General features: G+C 45.7%; 1 protein-coding gene across 15 annotated transcripts in view; it reads right to left on the bottom strand.

The window, feature by feature from the left end:
• Positions 1-1809: 1809 nt before the first annotated feature.
• The window catches only part of PKP4 (plakophilin 4), a 278532-nt gene continuing 256789 nt past the window's right edge, over positions 1810-23552 (bottom strand). For 13 of the 15 annotated variants that reach the window (XM_055120668.1, XM_055120671.1, XM_055120674.1 and 10 more), the window contains 9 exons: positions 22645-22836; positions 21590-21763; positions 18582-18732; positions 14447-14642; positions 9851-9935; positions 9610-9727; positions 6379-6507; positions 4776-4849; positions 1810-2829 (listed from right to left, as the gene is read on the bottom strand). In XM_055120668.1, coding sequence (XP_054976643.1) covers positions 2581-2829; positions 4776-4849; positions 6379-6507; positions 9610-9727; positions 9851-9935; positions 14447-14642; positions 18582-18732; positions 21590-21763; positions 22645-22836 — 1368 coding nt within the window. In that variant the 3' untranslated portion in view covers positions 1810-2580. The remainder of the gene's footprint in view (positions 2830-4775; positions 4850-6378; positions 6508-9609; positions 9728-9850; positions 9936-14446; positions 14643-18581; positions 18733-21589; positions 21764-22644; positions 22837-23552) is intronic. The other 2 variants (XM_055120675.1, XM_055120676.1) reach the window with 1 other exon arrangement.

Raw genomic sequence — 23552 nt, 5'->3', positions numbered from 1 at the left:
GTGTGGGCTCACTTTTGGATCACTGAGGTTGACTTTTACCTTTTAGGCTGTGTTAGCTGCTTGAAGTCTCACTGAGAATCCGATCTTCTGCCCAGTCCTCACTTATGGGCCTCTTTCTGGTCCCACTGAGGGCTTGCTGGGGGCTCATGTGAGTTTTCAATTCAAATTTGAACGGGGTTTTGATATCCTCCCTCAAAGCTGGGGACCTGGGTCCAACAAGCCAACCCAAAGATAAATAAATGAAGTCATTGAAAGTGACAGTTGGCTACTGTACATACAGCTGAGGCCACTTGCACATTCCTATTTCACATGAAAGCCTTTAACACCCATCCCCCCATCCCCCCCACCCCGCCACACAAATACCAGCTTTAGGAGCTCTCACAGACCTAAGAGGCTTGGGCAGCTGGATGATCGTTTGGTGATCGCTCTGGTGTCATTTCAGAAAGCCGGTTGGAGAGACAGTACAGGAGTAAGGTGGCTGCTTTGCACGTGGCTGACCTGGATTTTAATCCCTGGGACCACAGGTGGTCCTCAAGTGCTGACAAGAGTGATTCCTGAGTAGAGTCAAGAGAAAGCCCTGCGCTCTGCTGGGTGTGGCCTAAAAATCAAACAGTAAATTTGACCTCAAAAAGACTCCCCATTGGAGGGCTTCAGAGATCTTTTTCTCATCCTTCCATTTCCATTTCACTTTGGGTCTTAATTTTGGGCAAGAAAAAGCACTTTGCTCCGTTATATCTCCATATATTCACAAATACTAGCATACATTATTTTAATTTTGGGCCATGCCAGGTGATGCTTGGGTGTTACTCCTGCCTTGGTGCTCCAAAGTTACAGCCCATGGTGCTCAACAGACCATGTGGTGAAGGGAATGGCATGCAGGCCTCCCACATGCAAAGCATGCACACCAGCCTTGTAAGCTATATCCTTGGCCTTAGCACATGTATTTTCACCTGTGAACCATATCACATTTGTAGGATATACTAAATTATTATTTCTGGACTTTGAGTTCATAGGTTGTTTCTTTGTTTCACACATAGGGAACTGGGGCATAATAACAGAAAGCACAAGAAAGTGTGGAGATCTGAGATACTAGGCCTTCTGGCACTTGAACCCCTTCTCCACAGTTGGACAAAAGTTTACAAAGAATGTCTTTAGTCCTATGTGAATTTTATCTCTTCCTTGTCTCTAACCCAGGAATTACTGTCTTGTGGAATTACACAGCAAAATACTTATTTAGAATTTGTTTTGGTTTACTCCATAGGTACCAACCAAAAAGTGCCCATCTGCTCAAAGGTAGCTGTGTTCTTAGAAAAGATGCTCAAAGGACTTTTTGTTACTTTAATGAAGGTCAGACCATAGGAAGTCATTTTCTTAGATACAGGAACAGCAACCTGAAAAGCTGGACACAACTGCAATGTGCACTAGAGTCAAAATATCTATCAAGAAATAGAAATCCTGGGGCTGGAGCGACAGCACAGCGGGTAGGGCGTTTGCCTTGCACGCGGCCGACCGGGGTTCTAATCCCAGCATCCCATATGGTCCCCTGAGCACCGCCAGGGGTAATTCCTGAGTGAAGAGCCAGGAGTAACCCCTGTGCATCGCTGGGTGTGACTCAAAAACCAAAAACCAAAAAAAAAAAAAAAAAAAAGAAATAGAAATCCTAAGGTAGATAAAAGGGAGGAAAACTTTTAGTTCTATTCTATGGTATGGTCTGACTCACAAAGGATATTAACTGTAGAAAAAGGGTTGGACATATTTAAACTATTCCCAACCCACAATTAGAGAAAAACATGGTAAATAAAAGTACAGGGAGCAAATTTCCAAGGATGAAATTTCCACATTTATTTTCCTTTCATGTGCATAGAAAATGGCAGTGAAGTGTCTTATGAAAGAGGCAGGGAATGAGCATGGTGCCGCTAGACCAGATCAGACTTTGTGCTTCAAAGGTACACTACTCATTTTGAAAACAAAGGATGTTATAGTTTGTTTTTAATTGCTAACAATTCCTTGGGTTTCCCATTTGCTTTTTAAAGCTGTCATTTTCTTCAAATCTCTTTTCAAATGACACACTGCATTACAAATGATGGCACTTAACCAATGTGGCATTTCCATATTTACACCAACAAGAGAAATTTACAAGACATAATAGCATACAATCTTGACATTTAGTAATAGCAATAAAACATGAAGGGCATCCATTTTAATTTTTTTCTCTGTACAAACTATCAGAACATAACTTTATTCACATTAAAAAAATCATCTTTGATTTGACCTACACATCCCCATCTCATTTCACCCATTTCGCAAACCTCTCATCACATCTCCCACACCTTCACCCAACTATACAGTCTACAAGTAATTAGATCTATCACCTAAATAAGAGCTTAGAAAGTCCTCTTTCCCAAAGGTTTCCTCACTTCCCTGATAATTCCTCAAAAAATAAAAATTAAAAAAAAAAAAGCTCTCACTCATTCCTTTCATTTCACTTTCACATTTCATCATCAAATCAGCAAGACAGACTTTTCATCTCAATCCAAACAACGTTAGAAAGAAAAAGTTCCTCTACTGAGCTTCTGGACGCTACACCCATGAGTCTGGGGACCCGGGGTACTGTTCTGCTCTATAAGAAGGTCGTTTAGTGGAATAAAAGTCGACATAATTTGTGGTCGATTTCAGTCCATACTGTGTTGAATAATCCGTAGAAGCTGGAAAGTGAACTCGGTCATCAAAATAAGGATCTTCATAGCTATGCGGAGACTGCAAATACAGTCTGTAGGCATCAAAATTCTTTCTGTTGGAGTCATCTTGACTGTAATACAGCTGTTGATGCTGCAAACAAAATGAAAAAGCAAGTAAACCAAAGTACACCTGGGAAATACATGGTTAAGAAAAATTCATGTGGGCTCCCTTTTTCATATTTTAGAGCCATGTTCAGTATTTGTGAGTTATGACTCAAAGTTGTTTCTGGCAACGACTCAGGCTCACTCAGGACCAGGAAGATTTTAAACTGCATTCATGGGTGGGCTAACTGAACTTGCTCAAGTTCCTGTGTTCTGGAGAGTGCCTACTCTGCTCTACTGTGGAGGGGTCAGCTACCAGGCACCCCCGAGACTAAGGATTTTTAATCTGATACATGAAATTACTGGCACATCATGAACTAAGTGAGAAGTTAGATTTTTGGCCCTTAAACTAGTTGATTAATTACAGAAAAATGGTTACCCTGAAATGGACTGAATGCATTCCTTATGACAGTAGAGACTCCCATATAGGGAGGCTGGTGATGGGGAGCGGAGTGTTGGGGATGGTGGGAGGAAACAGGGGAGATTGATGGCAGGAAATGTACACTGGTAGATGTGTAATGGTCTATTCAATTAAAAAATTAAAAAAATGTAATGTGGAGTTCATGCCCACTTCAATCAGCTTGATCAATGGCTGAGTAAATCATAGTACTCCTACAATAATAATAAAAAAAGACTAGATGTCCTATTTTTTTTAAAAAAAAGACAAGTAGTTTGATGAAAAACAAACTTAGGAATCCCAGTTGTATTATTAGAGGATAAGTAATCTCAAGGTAAGAATGCAGTAAAATCAGAAGAGACTCAAGAGGAAAGACTCTGAGGGAAAAGTCTTGCCAGGGCTGATAAGGAAGGAAGTAAGAGAACAGCCTGTGGGCATCCGCATAGACCACCTGCCCATTTTCTTTTGTGTTTTCTTAAACTCCTGACTTTATTACTTTCCTCAACTATAAAAATTACCAAAATTCTCATGTCAGTCTGTCTTTTTGATCATGTTCTCATCATCCCGCTTAATAAGATGTGACAAATTTACCACAGAGGCAACACCCTCAACTTCTGGAATATTAAATGTGTCCGAACATTATGATGAAATGACAGAAAAAGGCCTTTTGAATTGAGTCTTTCTTGTCAGTTTTGGAATGAAATGAGGCACAGGAATCTGAGGCTACTTGTCCTGAGTTATAAACCTATTGCACAGATCACGAGTAACTTGAGGAGTTCTTCCTCCACAGAGAAGAGATGACGAAGATAGAGATTTCAAGGAGCTCTTAATCTGAAGGATGGGATGCATCAAGTTTATAATTTGCTGATCTGTGACTGGAAGGGAAGAGGCAAGCTTAGATGGTCCAGGTGTACCTGGCATCATGAAGTTTCTGAAGCCAATCTAAACCCCCACTTCCCATCCTCAGCAAAGAACCAAGTGTCACCCTGGCTAGTTCCTATTCCGCTGTGGTGTGGTGTTCTCCCCAACCTCTAAGACCAACAAAGCCCCCGCTCTGGTCTGTGCCTTCAAATTGTGCAAGCCTGGAGGGGCAGCAAGTCAGGGAGACAGAAGCAAGCAACTAAGCCCAGGGCGGTGTCAGACTGAAAAGGAAGTGAGCTTTTCTGCCCTCAGCCACCCAAGGAGAGAAGAGAAGTGGTTGGAGGGATTAACAAAGACAAAGTGGGAAAAGGAAATTTCTGGGCAAAGAATACAAGTGAGAGATGTCTTAGCTGGGGCCCATTAGAGGCTCACAGCTGCCTTATTTTGGATATTCAAAAACTACAGTAGAAAAGATGCTTAACCAGACCCCTCCACCACAAGGTTCTGAGGAGCAAAGATCACCATCGAAGGCTCCTTGGGGCACCCTGCTGTGTGGGACCAGCTGTGTGTGTGTGTGTGTTTGTGTGTGTGTAGGGTGGTGGTGGTGGTGATGCATACTCCTTGCTGTGCAGATCCCTACTAATCAACCTTTTGAAAGAACGATATTGTAAATTCACCTGGAGCCGTCTGTTCTGTTCTCTTGCTGGTGAAGAATAGGAACTGATGTAGATTGGTGACGGTTTGCTGGAGCCTGCAAGGAAAAAATTTTTGGGAATGAAAACCAATGTTCAGTATTGCCTGCAGTTGAGCGGGGTTATCCCAGCCCTCCTCAGTGCCAGAATGAACTGCGGTGGTCTGCCCGGTAGGTCCCCCAGATCTAGCCTAGCTGCTGCTACTTCCCTCAGGGCTGTGAGGGACTCATGCATACGGCAAACTATTCCATATTCGCTGGTCATTTGGGGGAGCTCTGGAAACCTGTGTGGACTTCCCTGGCTGGCCCTGAGCGGCAGTGTCTCTCCTTGAGCTGAGGAATGTCACTCAGGGCTTAGAGCCGAGCTGGAAGAGACGGGGGAAGAAAACAGGAAGGGCCCCCACTCCCCCAGAACAGGTTGGAGTCCCAGCCTTGGGGCTGGGAAAGAGCAGGCACTGATGTGTTCTGAACGGTGGGGCTACAGCAAGGCCCAGCCTGGTCGGCCTCACGAATACACTTTCAGAACAGAAAGGGCCTGGTCATTGGAGTCCATGATAGATTCCTGATGATCTAATTAGTTGCCTTAGTACTGTTAATGCTAGAAAAAAAAATTTTTTTTTTCCCAACGAGGAAAAGGAAACATACTCAAGGCAAATTAATTGACTAAAGCAAGCAGCAAGCAGAGCCGACAGGGACAGGCATGCACTCTAAGGAAGCAATCTTGAAAATAAAGCAGGCGGCTGCACAGCAGAAGCAATGGTGCGCGCTGGCTCATGTGTGTGCCTTTCCTTTGCGCAGAGCTTGCTCGGTGTCAGAAGTGGAGCATCTGCGAGGTTCTGAGCTATTAATTGCCATAGTAACAATAGTCGATTAGTAAACAGTCCTATGAAATCAGTTTCAAAGACAACGGCACAACTGAGACTGCTCCCCCAGCAGTTAAGTTGCCACCAGCTTTTATTTCCTTTTAATAAACAGGTTTTTGAAAGGGGGGGGAGAAAGTCCTTTTGGAAGGTAGCTCATATCGCTTTATTTGAAACCTCTGGAGTGGAATTTGCAAGGTAACTGAGAATGGGGAAAATATGGAATTGTGGTGACCCTTTGGCATTAAAATAGTTGTTGCAGCTTTCTGACAAGGGCAAACATATTAATGCTATTTAATTCTGGTATTCTTCACAATTGCTCTTAGGAGAAGGAGCACAGTATTCATTTTGCCATTCAGACTTTTCCCCATGAGACGGTAAGTGCAACTGAGCCATTCCCTGTCTGTACCTACAGGAGGAACAGAGCGCTACAGAACCACAGCAGAATCACAGCACACAGAAAGGGAGACGGCTGGGGCCAGAACTGAGCCTGGCACAGAGGTGGCACAGTGGTGTGACTGTGGATCATTTCAGACACTGCACTCTTTTTCTCTTTTTTAAATTTCATTGAGAGTCACTGTCTATTTAGTGAGCTTTACTTAAGTGGGAAAGGCAGTGGGAAGGAGAGAATACAAAACCAGCTGGCTACAGACCCGACTCCTTCCTGGGCCACGGCTGGTAAATAGGGCTTTCTGACACCCAGCATCACACACCCTGCTGGCTTCTTACCAGGGTACAGGCCTTTGTGTGTGGTGTCCCCTTGGCTATTGTAATACTGCATAGGTGGCTGGGTCCTATCGTATTCGGAGCGAGGGTCTCTGATGCCTAACAGTGCTGGTGAGGAAGAGGTGCTGCCGACTGAAGGGAGGAGCACAGGGAGGAGGGCGAGAGAGAGGAGAAAGCAGATCGTCAGTGTCTCTGGAAAAGCAAAGGTCAGTAATTAGAGTGCCATGCAGCCTAAACATCAGCTCCTGGAGGTGCCGAGAGGCGAAGGGCTGGCAGGCTTCCCGTGCCGGGAGCTTGGCCTGTATGCCTGCAGCATGCCGGTCAGCTCTGCTCACACCTGGCCACACAGGCCAACTGCCCACGTTGTAGGCTGCCTGGCTAGAGGGCCGCAGTGTGGGCACCAGGACAGCATCCCTGGCCAAGGCCCAATCGTGTCTCGATCAGTCTTTCCGGCTGAGTGGCCACAGCTTATTAGCCCTTCAAGAGTTCCATTTGCTCCTTGATGAGCTCGGTCCGGCTGCTTGTAAAACACCCATCTATTATCCTCCATGTACTGCACTTCAGTAAATTGATGTTTTATGGCATGTTTTGATTTCTAATTGTTTCAGAAATATCTGCATCTCTAAATGTGTTTGATTAAGACCATCCAGCCCCAAAATTTATAATTCTTTTTATGGCGACTGGCTGTCAGGAAAACTTTTTAAACCCAGGAAGCCCAGCTCATTAAGGAGCCCGTGTGCTGGCTGAGGAGCTGGTCTCACAAAGGAACAGATGAGTTTTACTCTCAGCTGAAACAAACATTTAATAAGAGCACAGCTACCCATGAATACTTTTAAACAAAAGGAAAATAACATACTTCAGTCTTTGTTTTTTTCATTTAAAAAAGTCTTCATACTTCCCCCAACCCCAGAGTTAAATTTAAACAGAGGTGATCACTAAGACCTAAATAATTGGATCTTTTATTTATTTATTTTTTTGGGGGGGCATGTCCCGTAGTGCTCAGGGGACCAGGTATCAAGTGTTGCTCGGGGGACCACAGGTGGTAACATGGACAGAATCTGGATCAGCAGCATACAAGGCAAGAGGCCTATCCACTGTACTATCTCTCTGGTCCCTCACTTGATCTTCTTCAAAGCACTGATCCCTAGACGTGTCACAACTGTTTTCCATCCAAAGATGCTTTCAGAGGAAGACTGACATTGAACTGTTTCCTCTAAAGTCACTTCATTGGCGCAGGGCAGATTCTTCCATTCTCGAAGGCAGAAAGACAGGAAACACACTGCATGCTTCCCACAATGACCAAGGCTTAGTATCTATAAGACCAGTCCATACTAGTACCTAGGAACTTGAGCTAGTGGAGGGGCGGATGATTAATCCTTAGAATGACTGGAGAAATGTGAGAAATAAATACTCCTCCGAATAAAATCCACAAAGGTACCTAGGAACTTGGGTGGACTTGTCAGCGAGGCCCTGTGCATGCTACCTGCAGAGGTCACAGCCTGTCCCGCCAAGCTGGGAGCAGGCATGCAGGTATCAGGAATCAAACTCAGAAGACTGGATACACTAGGCATGTGCTTGACCACTTTAGCCATCTCCTCGGCCCTCTGGCCGGTGCATGCCTAAGAGACCCTCTAAACAAGCGCGTTGCTCAGTAACTGGTCTAATCTGTCTGAAACTGTTTTTCACCTGTACAAACACCTTTTGCCAAGCAGCTGTATCTGTTGCTACCTGTCACTTCTATTCTTGAATCCCTAAAGGGATCTGAGCATTTTCATAAAAGAAGACAGCCTCAGGCTGCACCTGGGAACTCAGCAAGGATGCCAAAATACACGCACAGGTCCCTTTGAAGAAAATAACCGATACTTTTAAAACTAAGATATAAATATATTCCAGTTGCAGCAGGCACAGATAATTTTTTAAAATTCCGAGTACGAGTGGAGACATCCAATTATGTGGCAAGAACCACCATTCATATATATTAGTCTTCCTTGGCCACATTTGTCGCCATGAGAAATGAGCATGCCGGCAGTAGCACAGTTGAACACAACAGATAATATTTATATGTCAGAATGGGAGGATTAAAGTCAGAGTAAAAAAGATACTTATTAGTTTTTTCCTTTCATTTAGTTAAGAATTACATTTACAGGCCTGGCTCAGCTTGGTAGTAACAGTCTATCTTTACACAAGAGAAACAACGCAGTCTGGGGCCCGGGGGGTTGTGATTTCAATCCCGGGCACTATCCCACAGGTCTGAGTGGTCTCTGTGGCTCTGCTGTTGGAGATCCCTGGTGGCCGAAAAAAACATGCACCATCTCTATCGCACTTCCAGGTCTGTGTGAGCACTGCAGCCGAGTACGTGAGCCAGAGGGTACCACCGCTGCTGCTGCTTCGGCCAATACTGGCCTCAGTCACAAAGCCTCCCTTCGATCAAGATGCTCAACTCACAAAGCAAAGAGAATTCTTGCACACCCATCTGTGTGCCTGTTTCCATCAACTATGGTCACTGGTGGCTGGGAATGGAGGTTTCGGTGATAGAGAAGAGAGATCACAGCTCTTCTGGCCTGCGGGTCTAAGGTTTGCATAACGCAGGTCTTGCTTCTAATATTTATTGCTGAAAAAACTAAAAAATCACTTGGGAGATGGGGCGGCACACTGATAGTTCAATGGGCTGAGTGCATACAGGAGGCCCAGGTGTGATGCCTGGTACCACATGACCCCCCCCCCCCCCGGGTGAAATTCAAGTTGCGACTTGCCCCTGAGGAACACAAGGTGTGGCCCTCAAATAAAAATGAACAAACAAATCACTTTGGAAGATTTTAAGCGCATGGCAAGCAGTCAAGCTAGAGAGCTATTTTATGGTGTGACCTGGCAGCTCTCCAAGAACTGCCCTTCCACGCCCCCTGTGTCACCTCATCCAGCCAGTCTAGCACATGCAGACCCCAGGGCAGACACTTGAGGGGAGGCAGGGTGCAGAGGGACATCAAGGCGCCTTTATGTACTGCAGAACATGTAAATAAACTTGAGTAAACTTTCAAAACGGAAGGAGGAACGTGGGTTTGTTATTTACGGCAGTGCATACTTCCCACAGAAGGAGGCTCTCAGCTCAAAACGCAAATTCTCCTCCTCAGTGTTTGGAGGTGACAGGCTTAATCATTTCTGTTCCATCTTCTCTGGCTGAGAAACAATGTCTGTCACACAGACGCTTTCGACAAGGAGTGGCGTTTACCCACTGACCTGACTGAATGATGGGTGACATCTGTTGGTTGGTGGTAGACAAGGAAGGATGTGACTTGAATCGGTCTCGCTCCAATGTCGACACAGGTGTAATAAAATGGTTCTGATTCCACCCATCCTGTGGCGTTAATAGAGAAAAAGAAACTGCTCAAAATGAATAATGACATTTCATTACAATAAATGATTATAAATGTGTGCTCTGACGAATGCTAATTATGCCCGCACTATTCTTGTTAGTTACCTTTTTATAAATGCTCCGGAGGTCCCGATATTGCCATAATGTATTCAAGACCTGGGCTGCTGCCTTCACCACTTTCAGAGATGATCTAGGGAGAGAGGGAGGCTGTTAATGAATGTGGGCGGCATAGCCTTCGGCTCCACTTGGAGGGTGACTCAGCCTGCAGACTGGAGGCCAAGAGATTCTCTCCCAGGAGTACAGAGAGCAGAAGCCACTGTGAGAAAATGCAGCAAGGAATCAGGAGAAATGGGCACTGGCCAAAGGCAGCCAGGGACAAAACACAGTCTCAGGCTCGCAGCTCTGCAGTGAGAAGCTATGGCCAGGATGACTTATACCAGGATGACTGGTATCTTGACTTGGAGGCCATATTCAGGTGTCAGCCTCCTGCCTCCCATGTCCCCACGGCAATGACATTACTGGGATTAATGTGACCAGGAACACCCAGCCTGAGTCCAGGGGCCTTCTCAAGTTAATCTAACTGTCCCCATTAGTTTATTTTCATATATATACACATGACTGCATTCTTATCATTGACACCTCTGTGTAACAGATGCATGCATGTAATCTGGTATTTGATTTGGAAAGCATGGTTAGTTTTTATTCCTGCTCTCCGAACACACCGAGCTGACCACCTGGAGCTGTTTAAACACTGTTGACCACAATCTGCTCCTCTGTTGTGGCCTCACCAGTAAGGAGAGAAGGGCATGCACTGCATCCTTGCTCCATTAGTGATGATCAACTTTAGGGGATAACAGAGGACCTTTATCTTCAGAATTCAATTTGACACTGAAAATTTGACTTCAAATATCTGCCATGGCTCCAAAATCTGATGACCTTATCTACTACCAATATTCCCAATTAAACTCACATAATGGGAGGGAAGATGTGCATATCCCCTATCAAATGAGTGGGTTGCCAATGATTGTAAGGGCTTCAGCTAGGGGAGGCAATTCAAGGGTTTCACAGGTTTTGTACCTAGTAAAGAAAAGGTGATCTACCTTCACTCAATTCCCACTGAAGACTCATTCTTCTTGATGATCCCTACCAGCCAAATAGGTTAAATAAGATTCCAACCAACCAACCAACCAACCAACCAACCAACCAACCAACCAACCAACAAACCAACTCAAAGCGTTTCTAAATTTCCTGTTTTTCAAAATGGACAGACTAAGGAGGTGTCAAAGAAGTGACCAGAGATGAAATTTCAGACATACAAAAGTGGCCTCCTGGAATCTGTACACTTCACACTCATCCCCTTTGCAGCTGAGCCCCTGCGTCCCTGCTGTCTCCAGGTGCTGGGATGCTGAGAGGAGAGGCCTGGAGGCAGAGGCCAGCTCATCAACACTTGCAGAGCAGCCCTGTGCGAGGTGCAGAGCCGGATCTGAACAGTGCGGCTGGGTCTTTATTTAGAGAGATTCTATAAGCAGAAACCTGACTTGAGAAAAGCAAGGCAGGTTCCGTGCTTCCCTTGGCAGTGCGACTCCTCCGCAGAGTGAGGTATTCCCATCTCTAATTTCCCTCACTGTCTTCTCTCACACCTCTGACCTCGATACTGTTCAATAAGACAAGCCTCAATCCTCATCCCACCCGAAGGAACAGGAGGATCTGACGTGTGTCTCACCTTGGCAACATTTCCTTCACCTGACTCCCCAAGCCCCACGGGGTCCTGGTTTCCTTCTGAATGTGCTGCTGGCTATTGGCTATTGTGCTTATTTTCTTGACCTCTCACTCCGAGGGACACCAGCCCTCACGAGTCTTTTTTTACTTCTCTACATTTACTTCCTTCTTGAAATCATCTCACTTCTTTAAATATTCTATTTCTACACTGATGGCCCCAGATGTCTATCTTCAGCCTGAACCCTAGTCTGAACTCAAGTTTATGAGTACTGACTTAGCTGCTCTAGGTGGAGATCTACTAGACATCTGAAAGAGAATATGTCCCCAACAAATGCCCAGGCCTCCTAAAAACCTACTTCTAATGCAGCTTCCCCACACCAGCAAGGTGGTAACTCCATTTCATGGTTTCTTTGCTGAGTGACCATGGCGTCATCTTGACCTACTGTGCTGTGCTGCTTACGCAGCCCGGGAGCAAACTTCATTGTCTCTTATTGACAGTCACGCCGGGACGGGCCACTTCTCCATGATCTCCCCTGCCCACATTGGTCTCTACTTGGAGAAGGTGGAAAAGGTGGGCTGTGAGTGGCAAATCACTCCCATCCCTCTGAGTAAAGTCAAATTACATTCTTTCTTGGCTGAATACAATTTAGTGGCTCCTTGAGGCCTTAACAGACAAGTGAAAGACAAATGACCTCAGGGTCTTACACTTCTGGTATGTATACACTTGCTCTTTTCTGGGCCTAATGTCGTGCCCACGTTCCTCAAATACTAGGTAATTGACTCCATCTCTGGGCCTTTTCCACTCCCTGAGGAATGTGCTTTCCTCAGAGGTCTTTCCTGCTTCTCCCTCCCCACCTCTGGGCCTCACCACATCCGAGTGCTCTGTTTCCCACTCAACCAATACCTAATCAATTGCCTTGGGAAACTAAGGTTCTGAGGCAGGGATCGTGAGATCTGCTCACTGCACCAGCACACAGCGAGTGGCAACACACACAATAAACACAAGGAAAGACAAGTGACTTTGACTCAGATGCCCTGAAGAACTTCGAAGTTTTGAAAAAATGACGGGTGTGTGTGTGTGTGGAGGGGGGGGGTGGTGTGGTGTGTGTGTGTGCGTGCATGCCCTGGCTCAGCATTTCTCTAGAACCTTCTTACACATGAAAATAAAAGGTATATGGGGGGCCTGGAGTGACAGCAGGTAGGGCTTTTGCCTTGCACGCGGCTGACCCGGGTTCAATTCCCAGCATCCCATATGGTCCCCTGAGCACCGCCAGGGGTAATTCCTGAGTGTAGAGCCAGGAGTGACCTCTGTGCATGGCTGGGTGTGACCTCCCCCCCAAAAAATGGTACATGGGCTGGAGAGATGTGCAGAAGTCAAGGTGTTTCCCCTGCACAAGGCTGACCATGGTTCAATCCTGGCTCCATGTGTGGTCCCCTGAGCACTGCTAAGAATGATTCCTGGGCAGGTGTAGCCCACACAATTCTGACCCCCAACCCCACGCCCACAAAAGAAAATGAAAGTTAATAAAATTTTAAGAGTGCACATGCTAAGTGATAGGTGGTACTCCAGTGAGGAGTGAGTTTACTGGGATGAGATATTAGTGAAAAGCGACCAGTGTTCTCTGTAACATTTCATGTCCTTTATATAGAAGTGCATTGGGGCCAGAGTGATAGTACAGCAGGAAGGGTTGCCTTGCCTTGCTTGCCTTGTGAGTCACGCCTGGGCTCAATTCTTGGAACCACATATGGCCCCTGAGCATCACCAAGAATAAGCCTTGAGCAACACTTGGTTTGGGCCAAAAAGGAAAAAAAGGGTATCAGGGTTATATTGGTTGATTTATTGTATTATTTTTATCGCCATTATTATTATTTTTGGTTTGTGGGCCACATTTTGCAGTGCTCAGGGGACCATATAATGCCAGGGATCAAATCCAGGTCTCCCATAGGTAAAGAAAGGTTTCTCCTGGTCTCTGCTATATTCTTCTATTCTAAAAATTCCTTCAAGAGTATGAATTAAAACACTCGACATGACATAATGAGAGTTCATGCACCATCACTCAGTCATTTAATGAGTACTATCTGAGCACCAGTTGTGGGCAGAGCTTTGTTCTACATGCAGAAACAAAAGTGAACAAAAAGGCATAACTCCTGCTACTGGGGGAGTCAGATGCTAGAAAAGGCCACAAAATAACTCATCTGAGGAAACCAGTCCAATGAAGGAGAAGGTAGAAGGGGACAGTGTGGAGAGAGAGGTGAGGTGCCACCTTACTCCTCATGGTAGGTTACAGTCTTGCTGGGCTGAGAAAGTACCAAGGAGCCCTACTTCCAGCCTCCTTGAAGGATCTTCTGAGCTGACGCTAAGGCACATTTATAGCCACTGCTACAGCTCCATGACAAAAAGCCTTCTATTTTTGCCACAGAATCTCTAATCTCTAATTCTGCTGCTTCATCCATTAGGTGTCACCCTGAAGCAAAGCGAAATGTATGACTGAGCCCACAGCACACCCGGAGGCCATGCAGCAGGCTCCACTGCAGAGTGGTGAGTCTAGAGTTTTCCTGGGTGTGGGGCACAGGGATTAATCCTAGAACTGAGGCTGCAAGAAAACTCCTGCAGAACCTGCCCCCGAGCCTGAAGCAGAGCCAGAGGCACCATTCCCAGGTCTTCTTCCCATGACATCTCTGAACTCTCCTAGAGCCTGGCAACACCAAATGTGATTCTGGAGGAAGAAATGGAACGAACATATGTTGGGTTGAATGCAATAAAGTAAAATGCAAAAAAAAGGGGGGAGAGGGGGACTGCTTTACGACAAGTGCCCTTCCTAGCAAACCAGTTTGAACTCCCAGAGACTGCTTAGCTTACCGGTGTGTCATAAGTGCAGAAGCAAATCCTGCCAGGAGGAACCCCCCTGCCAAGGCTCCCCATCACAGAACACACAGGAGACAAGGGCCTTAAGCGTGTGTGGCTCCCTGTAGCGGACTTGCCTGTCTCCTCGGCCCTTGGTTATGTTCACCAGCTTCTCTATTCCACCTGAGTCGGCCAGGGCTTTGGCGTTTTCCATGTTCTTGCTGGTGACCTCATGCAGTGCGCAGCAGATGGCTGCCACCGTCTCGTCGGACAGCACGCTGGGGCTTGAGCCACCTGGAAGCCGGTTGACCAGGTCTCGCATGGCGTATTTCCCTGCCAAATGCAGGAGAGAACAGTCTACATGGAGAAGGGTATCACACTTACAGTATTATTGAAAGGTGGTGACAATGTCTGACCCCTTTTGGAAAGAAAACCTCACAAGAGAGATTATCGGGGGATGATGGAAAATCAAAACCCAGAGCAAGAAGAACACGACAAAGAGTCAAAATATAAGTTTTGATGTTCACTATATTGTCATTTGAAGGCATGACTGACTTATCAGACATTACTGTATATTGCTGAAATGCCACTGTATAAACCTGACTGTGTCAATCAAGTCATTTTCATTTGAGTAACTTCAGGAACATTGAGAAATTACCCTGAATCTTTCTTGGGTGGCCCTGATGGCCCCCAGCACTCAGGAGCTGGGAAGCATCATGTGGCCTGGTTCTTGCACAAAACCGTCTGGCCTAGTTCTCTGAGTACTGCTAAAAATGCCCCCCAGCCAAATGGAGAAGGGAACACCAAGTAAATTGTGAGTGGAGATCCCACGTGGTAAGGGAAATGCGCGCTGAAAGTGGACTAGTGTCCGAACATGATGGCCAACTCAATACCCCTATTGCAGACCACAACACCCAAAAGGAGAGAGAACAAATTGGAATGCCCTGCCACAGAGGTGGGGTGGGGTGGGGGGGATGGAATTGGGGGGTGGGAGGCATACTGGGTTCATTGGTGGTGGAGAATGGACACTGGTGGAGGGATGGGCACCCAAACACTGCATAAGGGAAAAACAAGCACGAAATGTTTGAATCTGTAACTCTACCCTCACTGTGACTCACTAATTAAAAAAATAAAAAAATAAAATAAATAAATAAATAAACAATGGAAAAAAGAAAAGAAAAGAAAAGCATAAAAAAAATGCCCCCTAGCCACTCCTACTCAGCACGGCTTGGAACTCCCTCCACTCTGCAAAGAAAAAGCACTGTAGCACTGTCATCCCTTTGTTCATCGATTTGCTCGAGTGGGCACCAGTAATGTTTCCATTGTGAGACTTGCTGGTACTATTTGTGGCATATTGAATACGCCATGGGTAGCTTGCCAGGCTTTGCCGTGCAGGCGGGATACTCTTGGTAGCCTGCAGGGCTCTCTGAGAGGGAGAGAAGAATCCAACCCAGGTCGGCCGCATGTAAGGCAAATGCCCTACCAAATGCCCTACCCGCTGTGCTATCACTCCAGCCCAAAGAAAAAGCACACACGCACGTGTACACACACACACACACACACACAGACACACACACACACAGACACACACACAAAATAAAGGAGTATGGTAAAACAGATTCCTGAAAAGGAGGAGGGTTGCAGGGAGTAAGAGTGGACTAAGTGACACCTGGACAGTGGGGGAAGGTCTCAAGCACTTGGGGGTGGGGGTGAAGGTGTAGTGACTGTAATTAAGATTATAAATGTAAAACTGGTTGCAGATGTGTCACCTAAATTCCAACAATAAAAAAACCAAAAAGAATGATGATAATTTTATTCTCTATTGATTTCCTTCCATTGCCTCAAAAATACCTCAATTTCTTCTTCAACCTTTTTAAAAACTTGGCTTTGAATGAATTTTAAAGCCTGGATCAAGTAAGGTTGCCAAGCAACACTTTCCATTCAATTTTTCTGCGAATTGGCTATAGTTACCATGTTTTATCAAGTTGAAAGAGTCTATCAGTTGGCCTGATATGAGATAGCATATTAGTCTCTTTAGAAAAAAACAAAACAGATCAATTTTTCCTATAATCATGTGACCAGATGTAACACAATGGTGATCAAGTTCTTTCTGGGACAGGGCTAGGAGTTCCTAGCTACTGAAGCTTTTCTTTAGAGGTACTTGATTTCCCTTGCTCGTCTCCAAAGAGATCTTTTGCCTTTTCAATTTTAATTATCAAGTGACAAGCTGCAATAATTGCACCACAAACAAAAGAAATTAAACCAGCGCTCAAGTAAATATTTTCTTAGTTAATTTTTTGCCCTCGGCAAATTAACTGAGTAGATAAAGACCTTTTGTGTGCAGTGGGGAGTGGTAGCAGAGGGGAGCAACCCCCAAACCACCTCAAGGACCGCACTCAAGGACTCAGGGTCACACATGGAAAACTAGAAAAACAGTGAGGACACAGAGAGGCAATATAAATGTGGTTTCTGAGAACAGATGAGATGATAGCACTGTTGTTTCTGAATACTCACAAAAGGCTAAAAGGCCTTTGCCATGTAATTTGTCATTTTGATGAGGCAAGCTTTAGACAGCACTGCTGAGGCTCAGGGAGGTCTTAGCTCCCTCAGTCTGTGTGTGAACCTAGTGGTTCCCTCATAACCTGCAGCACTGACAGTTGGTTTGGTTGTCTGAACAGGTGAGTGTGCAGTGACCCTTGGGAAATGGATAGAGTGTGTGTGTGTGTGTGTGTGTGTGTGTGTGTGTGTGTGTGTGTGTGTATGTGTGTGTGTCTGTAAGCCAGTGCCAGTAATGGAGGAAAGGGGAAATGGTAAGAGAAGCGGATGGTCCTTGGGCACAGAAGAGCTGGGTCAAATTCTCCATCTGGGAGGGGCTCAGACATCCTGCTCTTTATGGGAAAAAAAGAAAAAGTAGGGGCTGGAGCGACAGCACGGCAGGTAGGGCGTTTGCCTTGCATGCAGCCGACCCAGGTTCGATTCCCAGAATCCCATATGGTCCCCTGAGCACCGCCTTTTTTGTGTGACCCAAAAAGAAAAAAAAGAAAAGTAATGTACATGACACCACAAGAATGTCTCAGCTGGGCACCAAAAATTCAGTATTTTTCTTCTTTTTGAAGAGACAAAAGGGTGGTGAAATTGCAAGAGGGTCATGCTATTCAAATTAAACACACAGCGCAACTCTCAAAGGCCTGGACACTCACTCAGAGGTGCTGGCCTATACCCACATCCCTGGACTCACAGCACTCCCAAACTCTATCTGCTGCCTGCAAGCATTCACGCATTGCAGATTTAAGAGAATTAACTTTTAAAAATAATCTCTTTTGGGAACTAAAGGGTTTCTCTCAAGAAAGTGAAGAAATCGGCTGTTCTGACAGACCTGCTAGAATCAGGCACGAGGTGGATTATGTACGGGCTGTGGAAAAAACACCTTCTTTCTGGCTCAGAGAAATCGTGTGTTAAGAGCAGGTTAATCTAGGCAATACTTCAAAATAGCATCTCTGCCAAGCCTTCCTTCTCTCCCTCCCATCCCTGCGCCCCCCACCCCCCGCCTTCTTCCCTTCTCCTGACAGCATATTTTAAAGTGAATCTAATATATATGCACACTGACCTGCAGAAGGCTGTCCTTTGCCCTCTACCCTGTCCAGGAGACAAGTGGGCTAAGACAAGGGAATAACATTTGAAGGGACGGACACTCATCCTCAGGTTCAAGCAAGTACCAACACTTTATCTGCTCAGACCGAGGACAAATGTCTCCTACAATTTGGCACCCCAGGCACCTCACTTATTCTACCCTAACTCCTGATCATATCCTGGGGGTGACACTAGCCTCAGGACAGTAGTCCTACTTTCCGGTGGGTAATTACACAGAACTAAGAAAAAACTACAGACCATCCATGTGATTCTTCCTTGTGTAAAATATGGGAATGCTAGTGAATTAGTAGGCACCCCTGGAACCAGTATTGGAAACCAGAATGGGAGAATAAAAAAAATAGTTTTTGGTTGTTCATGAAAGTAAACCTTGACTGCCAAGCAGAGACATCAAGTCTGTCACGTAGTGGTGCAGTATACAGCTCAAGTTTCTAGCTTTCCAGAAAATGTACATTCCCTGTCAATGTGCAACGACTGAGTCTGTCTCTCAAGGAAAAGGAGTGGTCACAAAAGAGACAGAAAGGGGGACCAAATGTGCGGAGGAAATGGCCTCAGGGGGCCATTGCTCTGATCAAACGGCATGTGTTCAGCTTCAAATGCAGCTCACCTGACATCAGAACGTACCTATGAGCTCCTTGTTGCGAACGTCCAGAGCCATATTCCTCAAGGCAGTCGCCACAGAAGAAACGACTCTATCATTGTCCATTCTTAGAAGTTCTACAAGGATAGGGAGCCCTTTTTCTTTGCGGACGGCTGCCCGGATGTATGCTGCAAACTAGTGCGGAAGACAAGGCAATGAGTGATACCAAACAGAACCAGCTCTCAGAGGTTTCTGCTGCCTGAAGAAGACATTTCCAAAAGATGAACTAATAGATGGTGCTTTCTTTCATGGGGGTTAGATCTGGGGTGCCAACAGAGAGAAAATCATGGCTTGGGAGGATGGCAGGTCAGGAAGACTGATTTAACAAGCAACTGCAAAGCCTGAAAAATCACAAAATATCATCTGCCAGATATTTTTGTCAGGAGAGAAAAGGCCATGATTGCTTCCTGCCTCAACACGTAAACCTGATTCAAGAGGGTCCTGTGCTTTCTCAGCACGGGCCCCATGCCAAGTCTAGAGGCTATAAATGGGATGGCAGAGGCCGTAAGTGATCAGCACACATTACAGAAAAGCCTGTCTCCATTTAGGCATTTTTAACTTGTTCGTAACCCATCAAAAAGACTTTTTTTTTTTTTAAATCCCTTGTTTCAGAAAAGAGGAATTTTGCAGAAACACCAAGTACCACAGTTCATACATGCTTGTGAAAAGCTAAGTAGACTGGTGTGCAAAATCCTTTTTTATTCCGGATTAGTCAGCTTCCTCTTTACGTTAAACCCACAGTCAAGAAACTCCTTTGTGATTATGAGGCAAGTCTGTAGCATGAGTCACTGCACGCATCAGATGAATTAGAAAATGAATGCTAAGTCATCAGGAAATAACAACAAAAAGTAACATGATCATATGTCTACCCATTTGAAACTGCGGCTCTAATCCAGTCTTGAGTTTGCAGATGACATTTTACTAATGCAAACTGTCTTTTAAAGTTGAGCATAATTGAAAAACATTTCTCATAAGAGATCTAATACTTTCCCGCTGTGGTCAAGATGTGTGGGCCAAGATCTGTCAGCCCTTTGGAATATTTTGAACATTAAAATGTGTGACTGACTGCTTTGCTTCTGGAATAGCAACAGAATAGATCATTTTTAGAATGCAAGTAAGAGGGGAAGCAGCATTTTGAAAATCTCATTAACGATGTTCATAGGAAAAGACAGCTTCTATTTCCCAGATCAAGTGACATCTTCAGGGGGAAATGGAATGCATGACAGGGAAAGCACCCAGGTGCTTCAACCTCTCTGATATCTGCAACTGCAGCCCCAAGGTCTGCTGGTGGACAGGCTCACTAATAGGCTCAGTCAGCCCAGGGCACTACAGTCGCCAGTTTCCCAAAGAGCTTTGGGCTAGACAACATCTGTGCATACAATTATACTGCTTTCCTATTGAGGGTCCAATATTTTGATTTGCTATTATGGATACGCTCGAAATCACTTAAGTATAACACTTGTATTTTGTATGAACTTGTCACCTTCCATTCACTCAATGACACCCAAAAAGAAATTCTTTGTAACTCAAATAATACCTCAAGTCTATTTCAAATATGACCTTTTTAAATTATCACCAAAAGATCCTGAGTTTACAAGAAACTGAAGGTGAACATTGGGTCTACAAAATAAATATTGGTGACTACTTCTATGCCAGGCACTATCCCAGTTGCTCCACATTTATGCTGTAATTTAATCCTCATTAATACTTCGTGGAGTTGATATTACTTCCATTTCACAGGTGATGAAAGTGAGGTGAGAGAGATTTGAGGTTCCCAGCTAGTTAGTGTAGTGGCCAGGATTTATAGTTCATTGGTTTGGCTCAGAGCCAGTACTTCAAATGCTGAATTATTAGCATTTTATTTAAGCACAATAACAAAGTAACCACAATGGCTTATCTCTGTAGAGACCCCAAATGTCTGAATATTTTCTCAAGAGCAGCTTAGCTGTATCAAACAAGACATAGCCAGGCGGAGTCATCCCTGCTTTCCACGTTGAAGGCTATTACAGTGGCCCAAAGTTTCTCATTCCATCTGGGTAATAATGGAGGAAGGAGCCAACAGATCAGCATTGTAACAGTCCTACTGAAATGTGCTTGTCGGGAAATCTTCAGAGGTAGCTGTTCCAGGTCAAGACAGTCTGAGAGGTTGCTAAATGACTGCAGACGTAAGCGTTGAAAACCACCTTCCATTTTCACAAAGAAGCCACACTTGTGAAGGGGCACCAGCAATGGACACCCTATGGGCGCTCCCTGACTCAGGGACAAACAGAAGTCTCTCCTTTGCTGCAAACTGCACAGTCTCAGTTCAAACTCGGGCCACTGGTATCTTCTCTGGGACTCCCCAGTAGAACCCCAGCTGAAGGAGACAGACCACTGTGTCTGTGCCACTGGCCGGGGCTGCTAGTTGGGGGCACATCTGGTCAGTACTCCAGTTTCCAGCTTCTGAGGCTGGGCTCTCAGGCTCATCTGCTAATGTTCAGTTCCAACGAGGGCCATTATGAGCAGTGCCCTTGATGCCTCCCCCAGCAACCAGCCTGCCATCTCCACAGCCCTGTCTATACCTCACTGTCCTTTCCCTTCTCTTCCCGTTGGTGGGCCACTCCCTCTCCATCCTCAACTCAGCCTCTGCTAGTTCAACCATACCCACCCAAGAGATTCTGTTTGCACAGTACCACCCCTTCCGGACCCCTTCCTGCACCCTAGGGCTCTCCCGTCTTCCCTTGCCTTGCCTTCCATGGCCAGGTTGCGACCGAAGCACAAACAGCCTGTGGGGTCAGCAGTACAATGACGGCCTGTCTGTTCTCACCAGCCTTTAGCTTCTCAGGGGGGAAGGGCTGGGGCTTAATTCTCTCTTGAGTCTTCAAATCCACCACTGTCTCTGCATTTTTATCTCTCTCCCACCCTTTCCCAAACTTGAAACATCTGTATCTCTTTATTGCTGTTAATATGACTGCACAGACAAAGGAAGGATAAGGGGAAGACATCATCCTACCTTCCAGTTGCCCGCAGAGAGGTTCTGGAGAGATCCTGCAGAACCTTCCAAAGTGGCCGGGTTGGAACTTTCTGCCAGAAGAGTCAGATACGGTTTTACTACTGACGGGTGCCACAACATCTCAACTCCTTTGGGGGACTTTGACAGGCCTGGGATAGGCCCAACTCCATCCCACTAAAAGACAAAGAGCACATGGTAAGTGGAAGCAACATGAACACAATCCCCAACACTCAGGAACACCACTCTGCTAGACTCAGAGTTCAGCAGAAAATCTATCATGAGAAAAGGGTTTTGTTCCTTTTTTCCAATGTTTTTTTCACTGTCACTGTCATCCCGTTGCTCATCGATTTGTTCGGGCGGGCACCAGTAACATCTCTCATTGAGAGACTTATTGTTACTGTTTTTGGCATATCCAATACGCACAAGTAGCTTGCCAGGCTCTGCCTCGCGGGCGCAATACTCTCGGTAGTTTGCCAGGCTCTCCAAGAGGGGCGGAGGAATTGAACTCGGGTCGGCCGAGAGAAAGGCAAATGCCCAACCGCTGTGCTATCGCTCCAGCCCAGTTTTTTTCAATTAAAAAAAAATTTCAGGGGCTGGAGAGATAGCACAGCGGGTAGGGCGTTTGCCTTGCACGCGGCCGACCCGGGTTCAAATCCCAGCATCCCATATGGTCCCCTGAGCACAGCCAGGGGTAATTCCTGAGTGCAAAGCCAGGAGTAACCCCTGTGCATCGCCAGGAGTGACCCAAAAAGAAAAAAAAAATATCATGGAAAGTAATGCAAATTTAAAAAAAAAAATTTCAATGGAATCACTGTGAGGTACAGTTACAAAGCTTTCATGTTTGAATTTCAGTCATGCAATGATCGAACACCCATCCCTCCACCAGTGTACATTTTTCACCACAAATGTCCCCAGTATCCCCATGTCCCATCCCTCCCCCTGCTTCTATTCTGCCAAATAATTTTTACTTCTAGAAAAATTAAACTTCATAGTTATGTGTAAAAAAACAACAACAACACATCCCCATCCACCCCACCCCAAACTCAAATGCTCACTTGATCCTCCTGCGGCGTCCTCTTTTTCTTTTTCTTCTTCTTTCCCCAGCAGCTTGGCTCTGAGTCTTTGCTGGGAGACTCTTTTCCGAGCAAGTCATCCAATTCATTCAGCCCCAGCAGCCGGGCCTGCGGGACCTCTAGTTCCAGCCGATAGGACAGATTCCTTAGGGTGCACACACAGTTCTCCACCGTCTGAAACCCGACATGGCGGAGAATTAAAACCATCCCACTTGTCAGGGCAAGTGCTGCTGTGCTAAATGTCAAGGATGGTGAATGAACAGAGTATAAACTACTACTTCTTAGTAGAATCTGAAACCACCTCCCTCTCCGTGGGCCATACCCTTTGGGGGTCAGGGTTCACCCCTGGCTCTTCACTCAAGGATCACCCGATAGGGCTTGGAGTACCAGCTGGGGTGGTGAGGACTGAATCTGGGTTAGCCATGTGCAGGGCAAGCACCTTACCCATTGTACTATCTCTCCAATCCTGAAACAATCTCTACACCTCCCACCCCGCCCCCTTGGTTTGCTTATGGGCCACACCTGACAATATTCAGAGCTTACTCCTGGGTCTGTACTCAGGAATTATTCCGGAGTATGCTCAGGGGACCACATGGGATGCTCGGGATTGAATCCAGGTAAGGTACATGCAAGGCAAGTGCCTTACTTGCTGAGCTAGATCTCTCTGGCCACAATCCTGAAGCAATTTTAAGAGAGAATTATGATTCTAAAATTTTGGTGGGATACCAAATGACAAGGTATAAAGCCCAAGGGTGTGATTTCAAAGCGGGATAAAATGTGTGAGGCTCTGGAAGAGAACATGCCCAGTTTTTCTGCTTCTGGGCAGGAACACTACCAAGATGCCATAACCTCACTGTTCATTTTAGAAATCCACAACATGACAAGAGGCA

The sequence above is a fragment of the Sorex araneus genome, chromosome X (genome assembly GCF_027595985.1).
Source record: "Sorex araneus isolate mSorAra2 chromosome X, mSorAra2.pri, whole genome shotgun sequence".
In the NCBI taxonomy this organism is placed as follows: Eukaryota; Metazoa; Chordata; class Mammalia; order Eulipotyphla; family Soricidae; genus Sorex; species Sorex araneus.
The sequence above is the reverse complement of the archived record's forward strand: the minus strand, read 5'-3'. Positions and strand labels throughout refer to the sequence as shown.